At 31.0% G+C, this 19,698-nt stretch overlaps 1 protein-coding gene across 3 annotated transcripts in view; it reads right to left on the reverse strand.

The window, feature by feature from the left end:
- Positions 1 to 19,698, reverse strand: part of LOC136977674 (follistatin-related protein 1-like) — a 45,434-nt gene that overhangs the window by 3,525 nt on the left and 22,211 nt on the right. For all 3 annotated transcript variants that reach the window (XM_067273223.1, XM_067273222.1, XM_067273221.1), the window contains 5 exons: positions 13,234 to 13,298; positions 8,932 to 9,107; positions 2,875 to 2,987; positions 2,710 to 2,773; positions 1,097 to 1,158 (listed from right to left, as the gene is read on the reverse strand). In XM_067273223.1, the coding sequence (XP_067129324.1) occupies positions 1,097 to 1,158; positions 2,710 to 2,773; positions 2,875 to 2,987; positions 8,932 to 9,107; positions 13,234 to 13,298 (480 nt within the window). The remainder of the gene's footprint in view (positions 1 to 1,096; positions 1,159 to 2,709; positions 2,774 to 2,874; positions 2,988 to 8,931; positions 9,108 to 13,233; positions 13,299 to 19,698) is intronic.

Genomic DNA, 19,698 nt, shown 5'->3' on the forward strand with positions numbered 1-19,698 from the left:
ATGCATAAACATTTTTAAAGACAAACAAGATGAAATATAAATATATAAATTAAACAAATAAACTTTATTAAGAGTAAAAGTAAAGAAACTGATTGAAAAAAGGATGATCAGAGGAGAAACTGAAAAGATGATTGAAAAAGACAGATGATAAACTGAATTTATATGATACGTATGTGCCCGATGATTTCTCCTTACATGCCACTTTAGGCACATTTGCCATAGGTTCACCACCCCTGCTCTAGGAGATGAGTTGCATCCTGACAGCCTCGGCAAACAACATTCTAAGAGCTTCAAGATGCTGTTGTTTAAGAATATACTTTGCTTGTGACAGAGCTGATAAACCAGTACAAGAATCAGAATGCATTGTGTATGCATTCAAGAGACAACCACACACCATATTAATCATTTTCTGTTCAAGACAATTATGACAATGCTTGTACTTTTTCTTGTTGTTTTTAATTTGATTTAACTTTGATTAAATTTTGGTTTTTTAACTGTTTTGTTGCATAAAGAATAAAATGATTTGTTCTGATTTGTAGGTCCTGAGATATAGGTCAAGTTAATGGTTATGCTTATTTTTTGGACATAAATGTATATATAAAATCATATATATTCATGTTCATAAAGTTATTTGTACATAAGTTTATATAATTGATATATATGTTAACTATAGCTATGTTGACTGGAAATGACTTATACCCATAACAAAATATTCTTATTCAGTTACATTCTCTAGATACACTTCTTCAAAAACTTTTAAAAACAATATTTAAAAGAATAAATAAGATAAATAATAAAGTTGCTTTATATTTACATGGTGGCTAATAAATATTTTAAAATTAGTTTACATATACATATATTTAGTATGACAATCTTATAAACTAGTTTAAAATATTTAAAAACATTGAGGAAGCTGATAATTCTTTTAAAACAATTTTTGATGTCAAAAGTATAGTCTAAGTTTAAAATCTATACAAATTTGTAATATTTGTAATATTATATTTTCTAATAAAGGAATAAAATCAAAAATATTGATGGAAATTATTTTGTAAAATAAAAATAGCAAAATTTTAAAAATATTACTTAATGAACTTACCTTTTCCAAAATCACCTAAACAGGTTGATGATGTACAGACCCAATTTCCACAAGCACAAACACTGAAGATAGATAATGACATTTATAATTATATAAAATTTGAATTAATCCAGTATAAATATAAATATTGTACAGTACATACTAATAAATATATAAAAAATTTTTAATCTTTAATAATTTTGAATTTTATGTTTATTGACATATTTAAAAAAAATGTATTATTACTACTTGTTATTGATATTTATTACTTATACATTGATATTTTCTATTTTGTAAAGAGAATAATTAAAATGTTTAAAGATAATATTGAAAACAAAAAAGAATTGATTTAATTTTCTGAAATGTTTAATGATAATATCCTTAACATAAATAATTTGGATCTATTTTAAAAATTATTATTAAATTATGAATCATTAATGATGCAACTATGAGAAAATAAAATAAATCATAAAACTCTATTAGAAATATAAGCAGAAATATATACTATTTATACATAAATACCAAATACCAAAATAGCCAAATATTTATACACAAATACCTAATTGCTGACTTTTTGTATTATACAAGATTATTAAAAAGAAACTTCATATTTTTTTCTATATTTTCCATTCTATAAGTCCAATTTACCTAAAGTAAAATAAACCAACATAAAAAGAATTTTATGCCATTTTGTTAAATATGTTTTTATTTTTATTTTAGTGTGCAAATGAACAAAATGTTGACTTTATAAGACAGAGATAAAATTGCATCTTTTTACAAGATCTAAAGATCAGTCATTAAAGTCCGGCATTGGTAAAGTCAGTTTTAGCCAGTTGCTTGTTGTTATTTAAATCATGTATTCTTAACAATTAAATTGTTTTTATTAATTTACTATTTCCTAAATGAAAATAAGCAAATGTAAAAGTAAGGTGGTGATTTTGGCGGCAGATTTATCTTGGGCAGTGACATCATAGAGTTGTTTTCCAAAATAAATTTTTATGGTAACTTGAAAAAAATTTCTGACTTTTGCAAATTTTTCTATAAGATGCAACAGAATGGATTCACAGAAAATCATAAATAAAAAGAAAAATACATTTCCAAGAAAAAGAACAAAATTCAATGGCACCACAAATCCAAACATAAATCTGTTTACAAAGGCCTCACACAGATAAAGTTGGGCGATGAACAAACAAAATTTCCCTTTTATTTATATTGAGCTGCAATTTTAAAAAAATTGTAGACCTATAAATTCCCACTGTCATTCGTCTCCGTATGTTTTTCCTTAATCTTGAGAACAGAGTTGCATAGATGAAAGACAAAACCAGATATGTAAACCTTACAGGCAGGAGGCTCCGATTAACTATACATATACTTCTGATACAAATTGAAAGTCATGTTACTTCAATTCAAAACTTTTCTCGTGGAATGTGTTAGATAGATGACTGGAATGACTCTATTGTTAAAGGAAAAGTATGATGTACAGGGGCAAGCCACTAGTAATTTGAGGTGGAATGCATATATTTTAAATTAAATAAATGAAAAACGTGATTTAAAAAAATGCAGTCTGGCATTGTGACAATGCCACAAGAAATAATTGCTCATTACTTTTAAAAATAATACAAAAATATATTAACCAATTGTTACAATCCACTGAAGTTTCAGCACCATCTTCATACTTTTTTCCTTCCAAAGAACATACTGTAATAAATTATTTATATAAATTCTATGCAATATAATGTGATTATCATAAAAACTGGTGATATTTTAAATTAAAAATAAAGAACACAACTTTTACATACACTTTTTCTTAGGCTTAAATAGAGGATCCATGCTAGTTCTGAATTCTTCAAAGCTAAGTAACCAATCTGAATCTTGATCTGCTGCTTCAATAATGGCATCAACACAAAGAGCACTGAATGGAAGAAGAAATTATTTTGTAACACATTTAATATAAAAATATTTTATATCAAATTTGTATCAAAATATAACATTTGTACAGTGATATACAGAGCAACATGTTACATATTGATCCAAAACAAAAGCTGGAACAGATGATTTATAAAATCAAAACCATTCACATTTTTCTGGCAAATGAGTTTAATGAATAAGTGAATATATAAATATTTTTGGTTTATAAAATTGATAGTAAAACAGCTTGAAAATGAAGTTTTAAAAGATTTTTTTTTTTTACCAGAAATTTATCCTCTACAACAGATATGTAGATGATATGATAATATGGAAATTAAAACCAGACATCAACAAAATACTAAATTCTTTTAATAATAATCCATAACTTAAGTTTAAATTTAGAATAATGCAGCAATACAGAGGTCCATATATAGCTATAACTCTCCAAAATGAATATATTAATACATGCATGTTCTACAAACCAAATATCAACTGTTATTCATATCTTTCCATTCACATGACCTATTTGCTTATAAAATTGTGGCATTCAGAGCTCTAGTCAGAAGAGCATATACACATTGTTCAGACATCACAAACACCATGAAAAAGCTGAAATATATAGAAAAAATAGTCATAACACATGAATATGATAAAAAGCTGATACAAAATCTGGCATGAAAAATGGAATACAAATATATGAAGCATCTACACCTGGACGTCACCAACACACAACCACACCTTCCAACAATTAGGCAAATAATTATAAATTTTAATCTTAGACTCAAATTAATTTATAAACAAATTGCTAAATATTTAAATGTCAGATTATGCTTCCATAGAAATGCCACAATCTATAAATTGCTACAAAACAGTAAGGATGAAATAGACAGGTGTATATTCAATCCCAATAACAGATGAAAGATTTAATTGCCAACTTATATACATTGGATCAACAATTAGATCTTTAAAACGTGCAGACTTGATGAACACAAATATGACAGAGATAACAATAAACCAACAACCGCTTTAGTTCAATATGCAAACAGTGCTGTCCACAATTCTAAGCAAAGCAAAAAATAAAATGAATCTATGACATGCTTAAGAACATTTGAAACATTAGAGATATTTAAGGCCATATCAAAAAATAGCTGTATTAACCATAAGTACTCAGAATTCCTATCTAATGCTTGACAGTTGTTTGATAATTCCAAAGATTAAATATGGCCTTAAATATCTCTAATGTATCTCTTAAGCATATTTGATTGTTATTGTTCACTTTATTTGTATTATTTTTATTTAATGTGCTTGGTTTTTCATAAATATATAAAACATATTTTCAAATATATCTTTTTGGTATACAAAATTACAATATTTGAAAAATTTTATAAATAACATCATTGAATACAGTGGTGCCTCATACTTCAAACTTAATTCATTCCAGGAGGTCATTCAAACTCAGAAGCATTTTTTTCTATAAGAAATAATGGAAAGTGAATTAATTCATTCCCAGATCCTAAACAATACTATTTCAATAAAATTAAAACAGCAAATACAGATAATTTAAGGTAAAAAAATAACACAATTAAATGCCCTAATAATAAATTAAAACACAAAACAATAAATAAAATATGTAAATACTGTATAATAAAATAAAAATTTCATTTACCAGCTGTACATAGTAAACTTCGATATTTTAAACATGGCTGCCCTATATGCCACAAGTGTACTGCTTTGTTTTAAGTCCAGTTATAAGTAAGTGCACTTTGTTATAAGTTCCTTTTTCATTTCAATTATCAATATTACAACCTTCCTTTTAGGTTTTGTTGCTTCTACACACTTCTTGGATGCCATAGTTAATAATTAAAGGTTACATTCGGCTGAACAGAAAGTTTGTGTAGTTTTTAACAACTGTCTTTACTTAACATAGCTGTGTAATTTAATTGTAACAGTCACAAAATTTAACACATTATTGCTAATGAGAGATTGTATTCTTTGTTTAGAAATTTATTTTAAACTTTTCACCTCATATTTTGATTGAATAAAATCAAGTTAAAATGTCTATAGGTAAAAAGCATATCCAGCATGCTACTCTTTATGAATTTTGGAAAGGATATAATGCTGTACAAACAGCAAATAAGGTTCATAAAATGTATGGGAAAGATGCTCCTAAGCTTTGAATATGCAAATGTGGATTAAAAAGTTCCGTATGGGAAATTTTGAACTAGCAGATAAACAATCTACAGGGCATCCAAAAGATGTCAACAAAGAAAAATTGCAGGAAGAAATTGTTAAAAATCAACGAAAAACACACAATATATATAACAAACATACCAAAAATGAAGCAAAAAAGCACTGAAACCATATAAGCATAATGTGAGAGCAAGAGATGACTTGCATTTATAGTTTGAGTATATTTTTTCAGTGCATGCACAATTCAAACTCTGAAGCATCATTCAAAATCCGAGGCAAATTTTTGTTGAATTTGCCATTTGAACTCTGAAGCACTCAAAGTATGAGGTACCACCGTATTTGAATCATTCCAATTTGGAATTTCAAAATTTTATAGTTCAAAACCTGAGACAGGTTTATATAATAAACTGAAAACATTTGTATATGCATTTATTCATTAAACCCATTTGCTGGAAGAGTGTGAATGGTTTTAATTTTACAAGTGTTTTGGAACTTTTTACTATATATATGTTCAAAATAAAAAAAATGTAAATATTAATATGTAGAAAAATGAGTGAAACTGCAACTATATTATAATAAACTAAAAGGTTCTTTCCAGACATGAATATATAGTACTTGATTGTAAAACATCTAAATGACAAAAGGATTTCTAGTTGTTGAATCACTAGCTCAAATAAGATGCCTGAAATTGGGCTTCCCACAGGGACATCTCTTCCTTATAAATAAGTTATGTTTTCAAATTGAAAGAAAGAAGAATGATAAATGATGTCTGCCAATTCAATTGTCAATAAGTCTAGTAAAAACAACTTAAATACTTATGACTAATCAATAACCAGTTCAGAAGAAGTCCAACTGAAGCACCTCCACAATTTATATATCCATGAAGAACTATACTTCACCATGTTTGATTTTGAAACTTCATATCCCTCAATAAGAATACAGCTGTGTTTTTGTAAACCAACTTCCAAAATATAACTTGTTAACAAGGAAGAAGTGTCCTTGTAAACAATGTAACTATGGTTAGCCCAATTTCAGGCACCTTATGTGAGCTAGTGATTTGACAACTAAAAATGGAAGCTCTACCACAATTCTAAAAACATATGAAGCGTACAATGCCATAATGTTGTAAATGCCAAAAAACAAATTTTCAGGAGAGGTAAAAAAGATTTTTTCTAGTGAATGAATTCATTTCAATTTTACAATAAAATGGTAAAATCTCACTAGGTTACAAATTCTCTGGAATATCAAAATGATGTAAATATAAGCTGTAATGTTTTAAGTGCCAAAAATCACATGACTTGCCCTCTGGCACTTTAAACATTATGGCTTCACATAAATTCAACTTCAAAATACAGCCATTTACAGTGCCAATATTGCCACAATATTTTTTACAGCAGAAAACATTGCATTTAGAATTCAATTCCTCAATAAAACATATTTAGGGAAAAATGGCATTTATAACATTATGGCATTACACACTTCACTTCATATAGGGTCATACCTTAGATACATGGATGATGTACTAATCATTTGGAGATGAAAATAGAGTTTTCAGGAATCCTTAACATACTTTAATAACCTGTTTTGACCACACCTACAGATTGAACAAAAAGACTAACATCCATTTCCTGAATGTACTCATGACCTGGCAGAATGGACATGGCCACACAAAAGTATACTGTAAACCAGTGATTCCCAAATTTTTTCGACCTAGTGCTCCTTTGTTCCATAAAGTTATACCCAATGCCCCCTAACCCATTTTTCCTTCTGTGAGAGACTTGAAAATATTCTTAGAAAAATTTTTCTATGAACCTCACACTGTATGACCTTACAAAACATTCTTCTCAAAATCTGGAAACCATTAAATGCAATGTTTCTTCTTACCCGTTTTAACAGGAAAGAGAAAGGTTGTCAGTGACCCAACCTTCACCCATGGTCACCATTACGTCCAGCGTCCCCTATTGCCCACTTGTTTCTTTTCCTTCCCCTAGATTTACTCACTGCCTACAGGGAACAGTAGCATCCACTTTGAAAACTACTGATGTAAACCTACTATAATAAACCTTTTATAAACTTTCAAGAAAAAATTTATTATGTTTGCATCTTTATTCCAGAAATTCATTTCAAGTTTTTTTAAAAATTTTTTTTCGATAAAAAAATTTATTAAAATTAAGTGCCACTACTACACTTTTTATAGAAAAAATTCAGACTGGCACTTGATTTTAATATACAGTCGACTCCACATAAGTTGACACCCCAAGGGAAAGTGAAAATCTGTCGAGTTATACGATGTGACGACTAAAGCAAAGTTGGAAAAAAAACCACAAAACTACAATTAATAAAATACAGTAGTGCATTATACAGTAGTATAGGCTTATAATACATTGTGTCCCCCATTTACGATTACTCTATAGATGATAAACTGAAAAATTCATTTAGTATTGTTTGTTTTGAGCACTTAACTGTCTCGACTTTCTTTTTCAATGATCACGAACGCCTTGAATACATCATCTTCGCAATTGTCAATTGTTGGCAAGTAACATCTAAGGATTCTTAATACCTCTGGCATGAGAAAATGCAAAATTGATTCCGGTGTGACGTTGATGTAGATTGTACATTTTCTTTTTGTTTATCTGTTATTATTTTATACATAAAAATACATAAAATGTTAAGGCATTTTTATTAATATGTATATATATTAATGTATTATTATATTATTAAATATATTAGTTAATTTATTTATTAATATATAACTCTTCCTCCTGGAAAAAAAAAAAAGAGTTTGCACCACATGTGCAAAGTGAATTCATTTTTTCAGGAGGGGGTGACAACTTATCGGAGTGTGGGACAGCAAAAGTATGTTGACTTATCCAGTAGTGACGAGTTAAACGGTGTCAAGTAAACCGGAGTTTTTTAACATTAATGCCTACGTAAGTCGGCCGGGACTACAGAAAACTGACTACTTAACCAATGGTGTCGAGTTGTCTGGGTGACGACTTATGCAAAGTTGACTCTAGTTTCTTTTACTAAGAGTTCTGGTGCAAAGTGTTTGCATTATTATGATTATTATACAATAAAAAAAGCAAACAAAATCTATATGATACCATGATATGTACTGATTGAATTCTTGGTTGGTTGGTTTGATTGCATTCTTTGATGCAAAAATGTCAGAGGATATGCTGTAACAAACCAAACATTAGGTTTGAGTATATATGGTAACAAGAGATAAGAGGAGAAATGAGAATATGACTTAAGATAGAACTAAGTAGATTCTTCCAGTGACAACTTTAGGCTTGCATGCCATAGTATACACTAAAGTATTACAATAGTTGATCTTTGCATTATATCAATAATGTTTTATTGGATTCCTACAATTTAAAAATCATTGATTAAAAAACAAAAATTTAGTTAATAATATACCTATAAATTATTTAAAGTAACAGCAATATATTATGTAGAAAATAATCTAAAATCAGACCAATTGTACTTATTATTTTAAGCTATACAAAAATTATTAGTAACAGGAAAAAATTTAATGTTTTCAATTCTTTTTTTCTTAAAATAAATTTTAAAATAAGTTCTAAAATAAAAATTCATTAAAAATTTTATTTAAAACTTAATTTTTAAAAAATTAGAAGTAATGTCTGAATTTTTTAAAAGTTTTTACATAAGTTAAACTTATTTTAAATAATGAATTCAACTTACTTTACTGTTTTGAGTAAATAAGAATTACAGACATAATAAGTACCTACAATTACCTGATTAAATCAACACTTTCTTCGAATATGTTTTGAATTAATGTTTCATTTTCTTTGATGCATTCTAAAAATTCACTTGAATCTAAATAATCATCATTGTCAGCATTGCAAGTATTAAATTTTTCTTTAACAATTGTTTGATAAGATTTACTTCTAACTCTTTCATCTTTCTTTTGCTGAAATAAATTAGAAGTCTGTTAAATAAATATTATATAATTAATTATATGTAATTATAGTACATTCTCACTAATCTGAATAAATTATTATATGGGTCAGTTCAGATTAGCAGGGTTTTTTTTATGTACAGGGTGATTCTAAATATATGCAAAAAATTTTAGGGATTGATTCTTCAAATAATTTCAATCATAAAAGTGCATATGAATATATGTTCAAAATGACAGTTTAAACAACTGTTGAAAATCACCAACTGTACAGTAATACAGGATTCTGTACCAGAGATGTGTTAAATCATTTCACAAGATACAATAATATGATTCCATAAATTGTCAACATTTACAATGGGGCCTTGTATTGAACATCTGTAACTTTAAAACTATGCTGTTTTGAGCATATGTTCATATGCACTTTTATGGTTGGTATTATTTGAAGAATCAGCTGCTGAAATTTTTCACATATATTTACTATAGAATTATCCTGTATATATATCCTGTATATAAAGGAAGTTAAAAGGGCTATATAGTGTAAATCTACCTACTTAAAAAAAATCTTTATAGTGTATTTTGTACATATATTTATGCTATATTGAGTAGTACATATTACAGTCAACTTGTTTTAATACAAATTGCTAGGGGAAAGGTTGTTACTTTGTTTTATTGAATTATATGCAATAAATTTGAAAATTCCTATTAACAATTTTCAAGATTGTATAATTTAAGGGAGTTAAGGTTTAATAGGTAATCAAAATCTCCATAATTTTAATATTTTGAATTAATTTACTAAATAAAGTTAAATAAAATAAAATTTATTTACAAAAACAAATTAATACAATCTCTATAGCATTACTGGTATAAAGCAAAATAAAATACATAATTTTCAATAACCAGCATGAAATTGGATTTAACTAATTGAAAAAGAAATATTTTCCTCCATTTTTTCAATGGTCATTGTAAAGGACCACTTTTGGCAGAGCAGGTCTAAAAGCAACACGACCTTGGTAATTGGTCCCACCTGGTGTTGTGTCTATAAACGGTCGGGAAGATAAAGGGTGTAGCGTCTCCGTTTATGGGACTCATCTGTACGCGTCAATGTGTTTGCCACATGCTTGTCGGCTAGAAAAATGTAAACAAGGGACGGATGTGACGGTAAGCTGTTTCGTCGGGAGAAGAGCGGACGTTTTTGAAAGCTTTCCGGGGAAAGGAAGGACCCTGATTGGTCGTAAGTTGTCGTCTAGGAACTCTTTAAATAGTAAGAGTGGCAAGAGGAACGGGGAGAAGGGCAAGAGATGGATAGTACGATAGTCTCAGGCACTTGGACAACCCGCTGAGCGTAGAGAGAGTGTTTTCCTCAGGCAACGATCTCAGGGACGGGTAAGTGCGGAGTCTGGACAGGTCGTACGGTTGAGCCAACTCCACAAACCGACCGGAGTTTCCCCAGAGTCTAATAGTCCCCGAAGGACAAGCTGTTACATGAGACACTCTACCTTTGTTGTACCATGTGTGTAATGTCGTTAAACTTGTATATTCTGAAATATTTTGTTTTGTTTTGTAAACTGTAAATATTCGCTGGATTGAGTGTGGAGGTGTACCTTTCTATGAACCAACGTAAGAACATTCTCGAATCATGAGAACCAACTCGAGACGGATTATAGTAAAGATCTTCACTGTCATCATCAGGTTTAGAACTAATAGAATGGGTTAAGAAGATAAAAATTTAAAAATTTTGCACATTCTGAAAATATGTGCATGCTCAATGTCATGTTTAACAAGGTTCTTCAAAGTTGATTACAATTTTAAAAATTACCCAGTTTATATAAAATATAGAATCCAAATTTAACTCGAGATCTATTGTAAGTAAAATCATGCCCTCCATGCAGTTGCTAATGAGTGCATTTCTTTAAAATTAATTGCTTCCCTCTTTTAAATGCTTTGAATATCTCTAGTCATTCAAGATATTTCAGTCATCGCAAGGTTACAGTAATTGAGCGTCCTCAAATCTAACTTGCACATCATTATCAACAGTAAAAGAAGCCAATGAGGTAGTGGAAAGACCCTTCTGAATTGTGTATTTATACTCCTTGAACTTCATTTTTAGGCCATGTGCGGTGTAAGGGACCGAGTCCAAACGTTATTTTTATTTTATTATTATTTCCGTTTTATTATCTTTTTGTTTGGGGTTTATGTTTATTTAGGACGAAGGTTCCCCACCACTCTCTTGTTAGTAATGAAAAATGAAGATACAACAACTCACGGAGAAATAAGCGCCATAGGAAACATCTTGCGCACTTGCGCTGCCCGGCGGAAGTAACAGTCCGCAGGAAAAAAAATGGAGGGGGGAGTCCCCACAATCACTAGTAGAGAAATACTTAATAAACCGTCTTAAACATCCCAGAAAATTATGATAAATATTTTGTAAACGGTTTATAAGCTTTGTCGGAAACTAAAAGCTGCCAGAAAAGAAAGTTAATGTTAGCAACTAAGTATGTAAATAAGGGGAGTAACCCAGCTCAAGTGTGACGTCACCTCACAGTATAAAACCCGTACGTTAACCGAAGGAGGAGAGGTGAATTCCAAATTGAGGCGACTGTGAGAGCGAGGTAGATTCGAAAGCGAAGTATTTTCTGATAGAAGTCCAGATTGATAATTGGACGATCCAAGGTGTTAAAGAGGAGTTCGATTGACGACATCGAAAGGATTGAGGAAGTAGTTTCTTCGTATAGTGAGGTGACGGATAGACGTTTAATTAGTAAGAGATTTTGTTCATAGTTTCTAAGTATTTGATTGTTGAATTTCAAAGGGGAATTATTATTAAGTTAAGCTAAGTAGCTGAGTTTATTGTCGGGTTGACTTGTTGATTTTTGTTAATAAATTTTGTTTGGATTATTGACATTTGTACGTAGTACATTCTAGTTACTAATTAAATATATTTGAACTTTTGATCTGACTTGATATTTATCGTTATTATTACTAATTTCTCAGTGCACGCTTAAAAGTCTAGGCCTGGCAAACTAATCTCGAATCCGCGTAAAGTACCCGTTAGGTTAACGGAAGTTTTACCGAACGCAATTATAGTCGGTTTCCTAAGCTACTAAAAATAGCACTTTACAGCAGTAGCTCCAATATATTCATATGGATGGTTCACCCTATGATGGTTTAGAGCATAGGTTCCCACCTTTTTTAATCAACCATCTCCTTTTCAGAAAAAATACACCAACTCTCGTTCTTGAAATCAATAATGTAACCCATAGTTTTCCAACTTTTTCAAACAGTGATTTGATGGCACCCCCTTTTAGGTGAAGTAAACTATTTGTTGACAATTCTATCAACTCTTCCTGCAGTGATAATTCTGCTGTTTGTAGGTTTGAAAAAGGTTCTTGTACCCAATCTGAAAAGGTCATGTTAAGGATATCCTGAAATCTATTTGTAAAATCATCTTTAAGTGTTTCTGAATGCTGGCAAAATACCTGAATGTTGTCATCATTTGTTTCCACAGAGGTATGGGTGACCTTTTCCAGTAAGTGGGCTGGTGTTCTGGCTTTGTCCACTACAGGACGGAGTTATTACCCTTGTTTGTGCATCTTGGCAAACGCAAACAACCTCAGGGCATCTGAGAGTCAAGAAAATGTTACCTAGAGCCAGGCATCCAGATAGCTTAGTACAAGCAAAACACTTAACTCTATATTGTAATTTATTGACAAATCCATCTTCAACTCTTTCATACTGTGTTTGTTCAATGTATTCTTGCAAAAACTGTGTATACACATCATGTGTCATGACAACCAAGGCTTTGGTTTCATTCAAATTACACTATTTAAAAAATTTTTACAAACAGGAGTTAGTTCTGATAACATTCCATTGAGTAATCATTCAGTCACACCTGAAGAACAACTCAGATGCAGTTGGAAAATGTGCAGTGTTTGTTTTTTGTATTATATGCACCAGAAGTGGGTGCTGTGTCAATTGTTACATATCCCGATGAGGAGTGGTGTACATATGTTTGTTTATATATCAAAAAACTAAAAATTTTTAATTTTTATATATATTATTTTGTGCAAATTTTAAATTAATTCAATAAAATCAAATATGAAAGTTCACTAAATATTAGAATATTGAATTATTTACATACCTGCTCTTTTAATCTTTCAACTATCACTTGTAACATATGATCCCTATCTTTTTGGAAACAAACAACTATAATAAAATAATTTGTGTTAATAAATAATAGTATAATAAAATAATTTATTATAGTTATTTATTTTATTATTATTATAATAAAATTATATAACTTAAAAGAATGAAAGAAACTTGTAGTCTGCAATATGGTGTGGGTAACCTAATATAAATGGAATCAGAAATATGTCAGATTACTGGAAATGTCAAATAAATATGAAAACTGAGCAAAACAGTAGAATCTACCTTGTAAATAAAGAACATAAATAAAGATCTAAAAAGCTAAGGAAGGCTAGAAGTGTTATATTATATGTGAAAAAAATGAGATACTATAAATGTGGGAACTAGGCATCAGACAACAGAAGTGTAGTTCAAACTTGAGAGAGTTTTTGTTCGCAATGCAAATTTACTTGAATAAAAAAAATAAATATAAAATATGAATAAATTCACAATTAAATGACATAATTGAAAAATGAATATTGAAAATGGAAAAAATAAAATAATAAATGAAGGTTTTTTGTTTTTAAAACCTTATAATTATTCCCTGTTTCTCACTGATTCCATTTACTATGATCTCTTGTCAGTGTTTTATAAAGAATGTCAAAAAAACAGTTATTTTTGATTACATACAGCTATGTGTTCTTGGAATAAAACAGAATATTAATCACAAAGATCAGATAGTGAAGATTGTACAGATTAACACAATGTCAATTAATTATAATATTAATGGGGAAACAAGTTGAAAAATCTTGAAAATAATTTAATAATTAAAATCAATATATTACTAATCAAACATTACATCTTGATTCTTATCAGGATACTATCAGGCTAATTAATTAATCAGATTTAGAATATTCTGGAAGAAAAGATTGCCACAAAATGGAACTTGAACATGCAACTACAACTGTGAAGATATCTTGCCAGTTATGGTATCCAGACCTCTGTTCAATGTTTGTTTTCAGATCAATTAATTTAGACATAACCATATGATCATTCACTGAGCTGAATGAGAATGATTAAACACCCTCCTTGGCTCTCAGCAGATTTAAGTGTTTACTCTGGATGATCATGATATATATATATATATGTACAAACTTGTAACACATATATATGCACTAGCAGATATGCCCAACACTGTCTGAGCAAAAATGAACAACAACAAACATTAAAATGAAAGCCATATTAAAAATTTAGTTATTTTAGCTTATTGTTGTCATGTTTATCATGAAGTGTTAAAGAAATTATAATAAGAAAAAGACAATGTAACACAACGGAATAAAAACAACAAAAATCTACTTTGAAGACAAAAAATTTATCTTATTTAAAGTCATATACCTAAAATAAAAACAAATGAACAATCAGATTTTGAGGCAAATGGGACAAGGATTCATGAATTAAAATTACTAAAAACCTAAAATCCAGCAATTTTTTAAATAAGTGCTAACGTTTTCACCTGTGTTGAATGGGCATCTTCAGGCAAACTAATCCCCCAGCTACTGAAACAATGGGAAATTGCCATACATGTGTGATGAATGGAGATGACATAAGATGATGCATGACTTTGACAATGCATGCCTCTTACATAGCTCTTCTAGACAACTCTTTATCAAACATCTTGAGCAGGTGGAAATATATAAGGCCACCTGCAATAACACTGCTATTAATTTTCATGATGTTGATTCCTTCCCTACAGCATGGAAGTTGTTCTTAAAACTATAAATCTTGTTAACCTCCAGTCTTCACATCTGTACAGCAATCCCTCATGGTTTCAGCAGCTGGGGAATTAGTTTGCCTGAAGATTCCTCTTCAACATGGGTGAAAACATTAGCATTTATTTAAAAAATTGCTAAATTTTAGGTTTTTAGTGGTTTTAATTCAAGTATACTCAGTTTTGAGTCATACTTTTCAAAAGATTTATGCTTGACACTCTGGAAAACCCGAGTACATGGTTAATGCATGGTTTGTATTTTCTAAAAATGCAATACTTGGAATGCACATAATAGTGCAAATTTCATTGGTCAGGTAGACAGGAACTGATGTTTCTCAACAGAAAATAGTCATTGACTTCCACCTATGCAAAAAGACAATTCAAGACATCCAAATTTTTCTAATGTTAACATACCAATTAGAACTGAATATGAAATGGTATTTGGCCAACCGAACAAATTTTATGAAAATGGACTAAATATTTAAACTTAACATCCTGAAAAACATTTTGTGCTTGCTGCAAACTTAATGTTAAGTAATTCTCCTATTTGAATGCCACCATTCCACTGGTCAGATAGGAAAGAGGTGTGTGTTGCAGGCAAAGGGTTGAAGTTAATTTGACCAAAAGTAGTTATTAAGCTCCTCCTAAATAACGAAATGGTCCCTGAAAATTTTCATTTCATTTGTTCAAACTATGTTAAAATGTATAAAGAACAAACTAACAAACTTTCCTTTTTACATATTATACATGTAATTAGATACACTATAATCTGATATACAGGATTCCTATTCAAATTTTTGTTTTAAATTCTATGACTTTCCCTGACCCTCACATCCCTTACAATATGGCATTGACAAAATAAAACAGCATTTAACTTAGTATTCACATATGCTATTGCTGGAAGATATATGCTATTGCTGGAAGATATATGCTTGAGAGTTACTGCATGAAGGTAAAAAACGTCTCATCTGTATCTTCCCACACTATGAGGATATTGTTGACGTAACACAAATACAGCAGTGGGTAGTGGATGGCAAGTGGGGAATTGAATATTCTGTGCTCAATTTCTCTCATAATGAGCTCTGCTGAAATAGCAGATAAAGTAGAACCCATGAGACTCCCTGCTTCTGTAAATAAATTTTCCAATTGAAACAGAAATACTTAAGCTCAGTGCTAAAGGTCAGCACATCATGACTTCAAATGTGGGCACCAAAGGGTACAAGGATACTACATCTAGTATGTAGAAGGTGTAGGTGCTTGCAGATGTAGTATCCTTGTACCCTTCAGTGCCCAGGTTTGAAGCCGTGATGTGCTGACCTTGATTGTGACATACAGCTATGCACATGAATTACTTCCTCATGAGTATACAGAACATAAATCTGAAAATGTTAACTTTTCATTTAATAAACAAAATATTTTCTGGCTTCTTGAGAACATCAGTGTTTGCTTAAGTAATCAAAGTAAATTATTACAGTTGTGGCCTAATTATATGCCAGATAATACCACTAGGTAGTTTAAAATTGCTACTCCAGTATTGTATAAAAGTGCTTGCAGCAGCTCATCATATTCAGACTTTTCAGTGTACCCATTTTTTGGTGGTTTTCAAATGCCAGGCATCGTTGTACAATGCAGTCAAAAACATTATACACAGCTAATGGAGTTTCAGAAAGGTTGCACATTAGGCTGAGGGAAGTAGGATAGATATTTATTAAGTTTTTGTATCATCTGGGACATTCTGACCTGATTGAGGTTGTGTTGGAGGAGAAGTGGAAATATGAGAGTGCACACATACCTCAGGTGAGTTCTGGATGCCCAGACTGATCACCTGGAAAGATGATCATCTGACCATGACACAAGCATGAACAGCTACAACAGTATCTTTTTTTGCCATCAAGATAGATAGAAGATAGACCTCATTACAGAACTCTGTCTCTTCTTGTACCATTGGCAGGTAACTAGCAGAAGCAAATTCGCATGTACGGAAACCTCAAAGTGTCCTGTCATTAGCATCCCAACAACTACAAATGATGCTAACAATATTAGCTTCATTTGTAGTGATGCTTTGACAGAAAAGCATGACAGCTACAGACTGGCAGCAATTAATCCTGGTTCTGTTTGGAAACAGATGACCACCATGTTAGAATTTGAAAGACCACTGATGATTGCTTCAACTCCACCTACACAAATGAGGGATACAGTGACCCATTGCTGGCATGTTGTATGAGGGACTATCTTGTATGACAGTCAATCATCCATAGTAATGGTAATAAATATTAATAGCATAGCAATACATTCAGAAAATTCTGCCCTCTCAATTGTTGTTTTTCAAGGCAGGATTACAGTCATTTTCCAGCAAGATAATGCTTGGCACACACATACCTTCCTTGGCCTGCCCAGTCTCTGGATTTGTACAAATCTAGAATTTGTGGAACCAGATAAAACACCAGTTTCACTCCAACACTGTAGTAAAATCCTCGCCTCTGTAACCTGTTACCGGTGCATTACGTGTAAAAATATAGTGGGTGACAAATGTTTTTGAACTATCGCAAAGTTCTTTTTCAGGTCAAATAGGTTTGGAATGCTTCAGAATAGAATGTAAAGATTTAAAACGAAATTTGACCTGGAGAAGAACTTTGTGATAGTTCAAAAACATTTGTCACCACTGTATTTTTATACCTAATGCACCAGTAACCAGGTTACAGAGATAGGTGAGGATTTTACTACAGTGTTGGAGTAAAGATGACTATGTATTTAACATTTAACATAAGATTCAACTGATGGGGCAGAAGCTGGCTTAACCTAAGTTATTTGCCTAAGACACCCCTAAGTTTTTGTCTTTGCAAAAATATACAAGCCACCTCCTGCCATCAGACCCTTAGCTGACAAAGCAAGATGTCCAACATGACTATTGGAGAATGTAATACACACCCTTGTAGCAGATTTATTAAAAAGATACTTTTACACTGTCAAGAACCCACAGAATTAATGAGTATTTTGCAACAGATAGATTTGACCAAGGGCATTTACTTTACAGTGTTTGACTTTGTCTCCATGTATCCTTCTGTGAAACTTCAATCTTGCTACTATGATACACTTCTTGTCTAGTCTTGGTATAAACTTGTAAGCACTATGTTGGCCTTTCTTTATTACTAGACTTATTACACCATCATTCGACACAAGACCGGCCTTAGAAAATCACTATTTCCAAAACAAATGCATTTTGGACCTTAAGTCGTTCATCAGTTTTTTATAATGTAAATAAGGCTGGTAATAAAGAAAGACTGACATAGTGCTTACAAGTTTACTTCAATCTTGTTTCGGTACCCTCATGGATCTCTTATTGAAAATAGTACAAGAAACCAAGCATCATCATTGAATTTTGGAGCATATGTACTGTACATCTTATGTTACATCTCCTTTTTTCAATTTAGTGTGAGATCCAAAAGCTCACCCCTTTTCCCCCTTTTTGATTTCTTAAGGGTTGAATTTAAAAATTATATATTTTGCTAAAATTATTATTAAATTTTGTTAATTATTTAAACTAAACAACTACACTGTTGGAGAAGGAAGTAACAACCTAAATTGATGTAATAACTGATAAAACATTTGATCATCATTTCAATCCCCCCCTTTAACGGTAAACTGTTACATTAAGTATGAAGATGTGATAAATTTAAAACCTGTGTACATTAGAGTGATGGACTAACTTATAAATTGTATTGGATCACTTTAAATTACCTAGAATTAAGAAAGGGATTGTTCACCCCCCTTTAGTTAGAAAGGAAGTGGATTTCCTTTCTGTAGACACAGTCTGAATCATCTAGATTCATGATGCACAAATAGTTTTGCCTCTTTGTTTATTCCCCAAATGATGTAAGATTGATGGGTTTTGATTGGGTAAACATTAAGGATATTATTGAATTGCGTGCCCAAATCAAGGAGTTTGCCATCAGCTTTCAGAGTGAAGAAGAGCTATAGAAAAGGCTTCTCCAGGGGTCCACCATAAGTTTTCGTTGCAAAAGTTCAGTGAGAAGGGGTCTCCAAATAGAAGATTAGGAGTTTATCGATAGTCTCCACATATATTTAATATGATACAAGTCCCTCTCTAAAAAGAAAGAGAATAATAGTAGAATATAAAGGCTTAATATTGTGCCCTCACATGAAGACTACAGAGTCAAATAGAAAACGTCTAGAATCTACTGTAAATGAGGTATTACAATCTCCAAGTAATTTATGTAAACTCTCTCTCTCACGCATTTAGCATATAGATTTAAATTAGTTTTAAGTTGGATCGTTTGTTGTATTTCCATTTTGAATTTCATTAAATTTTATTTTGTTATTGTTAATATGAGCAATCTCTGATTCAATCCCATCCAGCGTTTTTCCAAACTTACTCGCATCCTTCCCACTCAAAATTCTGCGAGATAGATAAATACGCATGTTATTCCGCGTGTAATAAGATTGAATAACTGGTGTCAGGAGATAGCGTCATTCAGGAATTTTCGTGAACCTCTGATAAAATAAAATAAATCTTAAGGAAGCCATCCTAACTCAGAGAGGCCAATCTAGGTCGAAGCCTGGTAAGCAGTGGACGGTTATTAGTTATATAACATGGTTACTACCCTGGCGGATCTCACATTAGTGACAAAATGTATATACAAAAATGCAGTGTCTCCATGAGCAGTCTCATCTGGAGACTATGCAAAATGGTGG

This window comes from Centruroides vittatus, unplaced genomic scaffold (genome assembly GCF_030686945.1).
Source record: "Centruroides vittatus isolate TY-2023 unplaced genomic scaffold, ASM3068694v2 contig_466, whole genome shotgun sequence".
In the NCBI taxonomy this organism is placed as follows: domain Eukaryota; kingdom Metazoa; phylum Arthropoda; class Arachnida; order Scorpiones; family Buthidae; genus Centruroides; species Centruroides vittatus.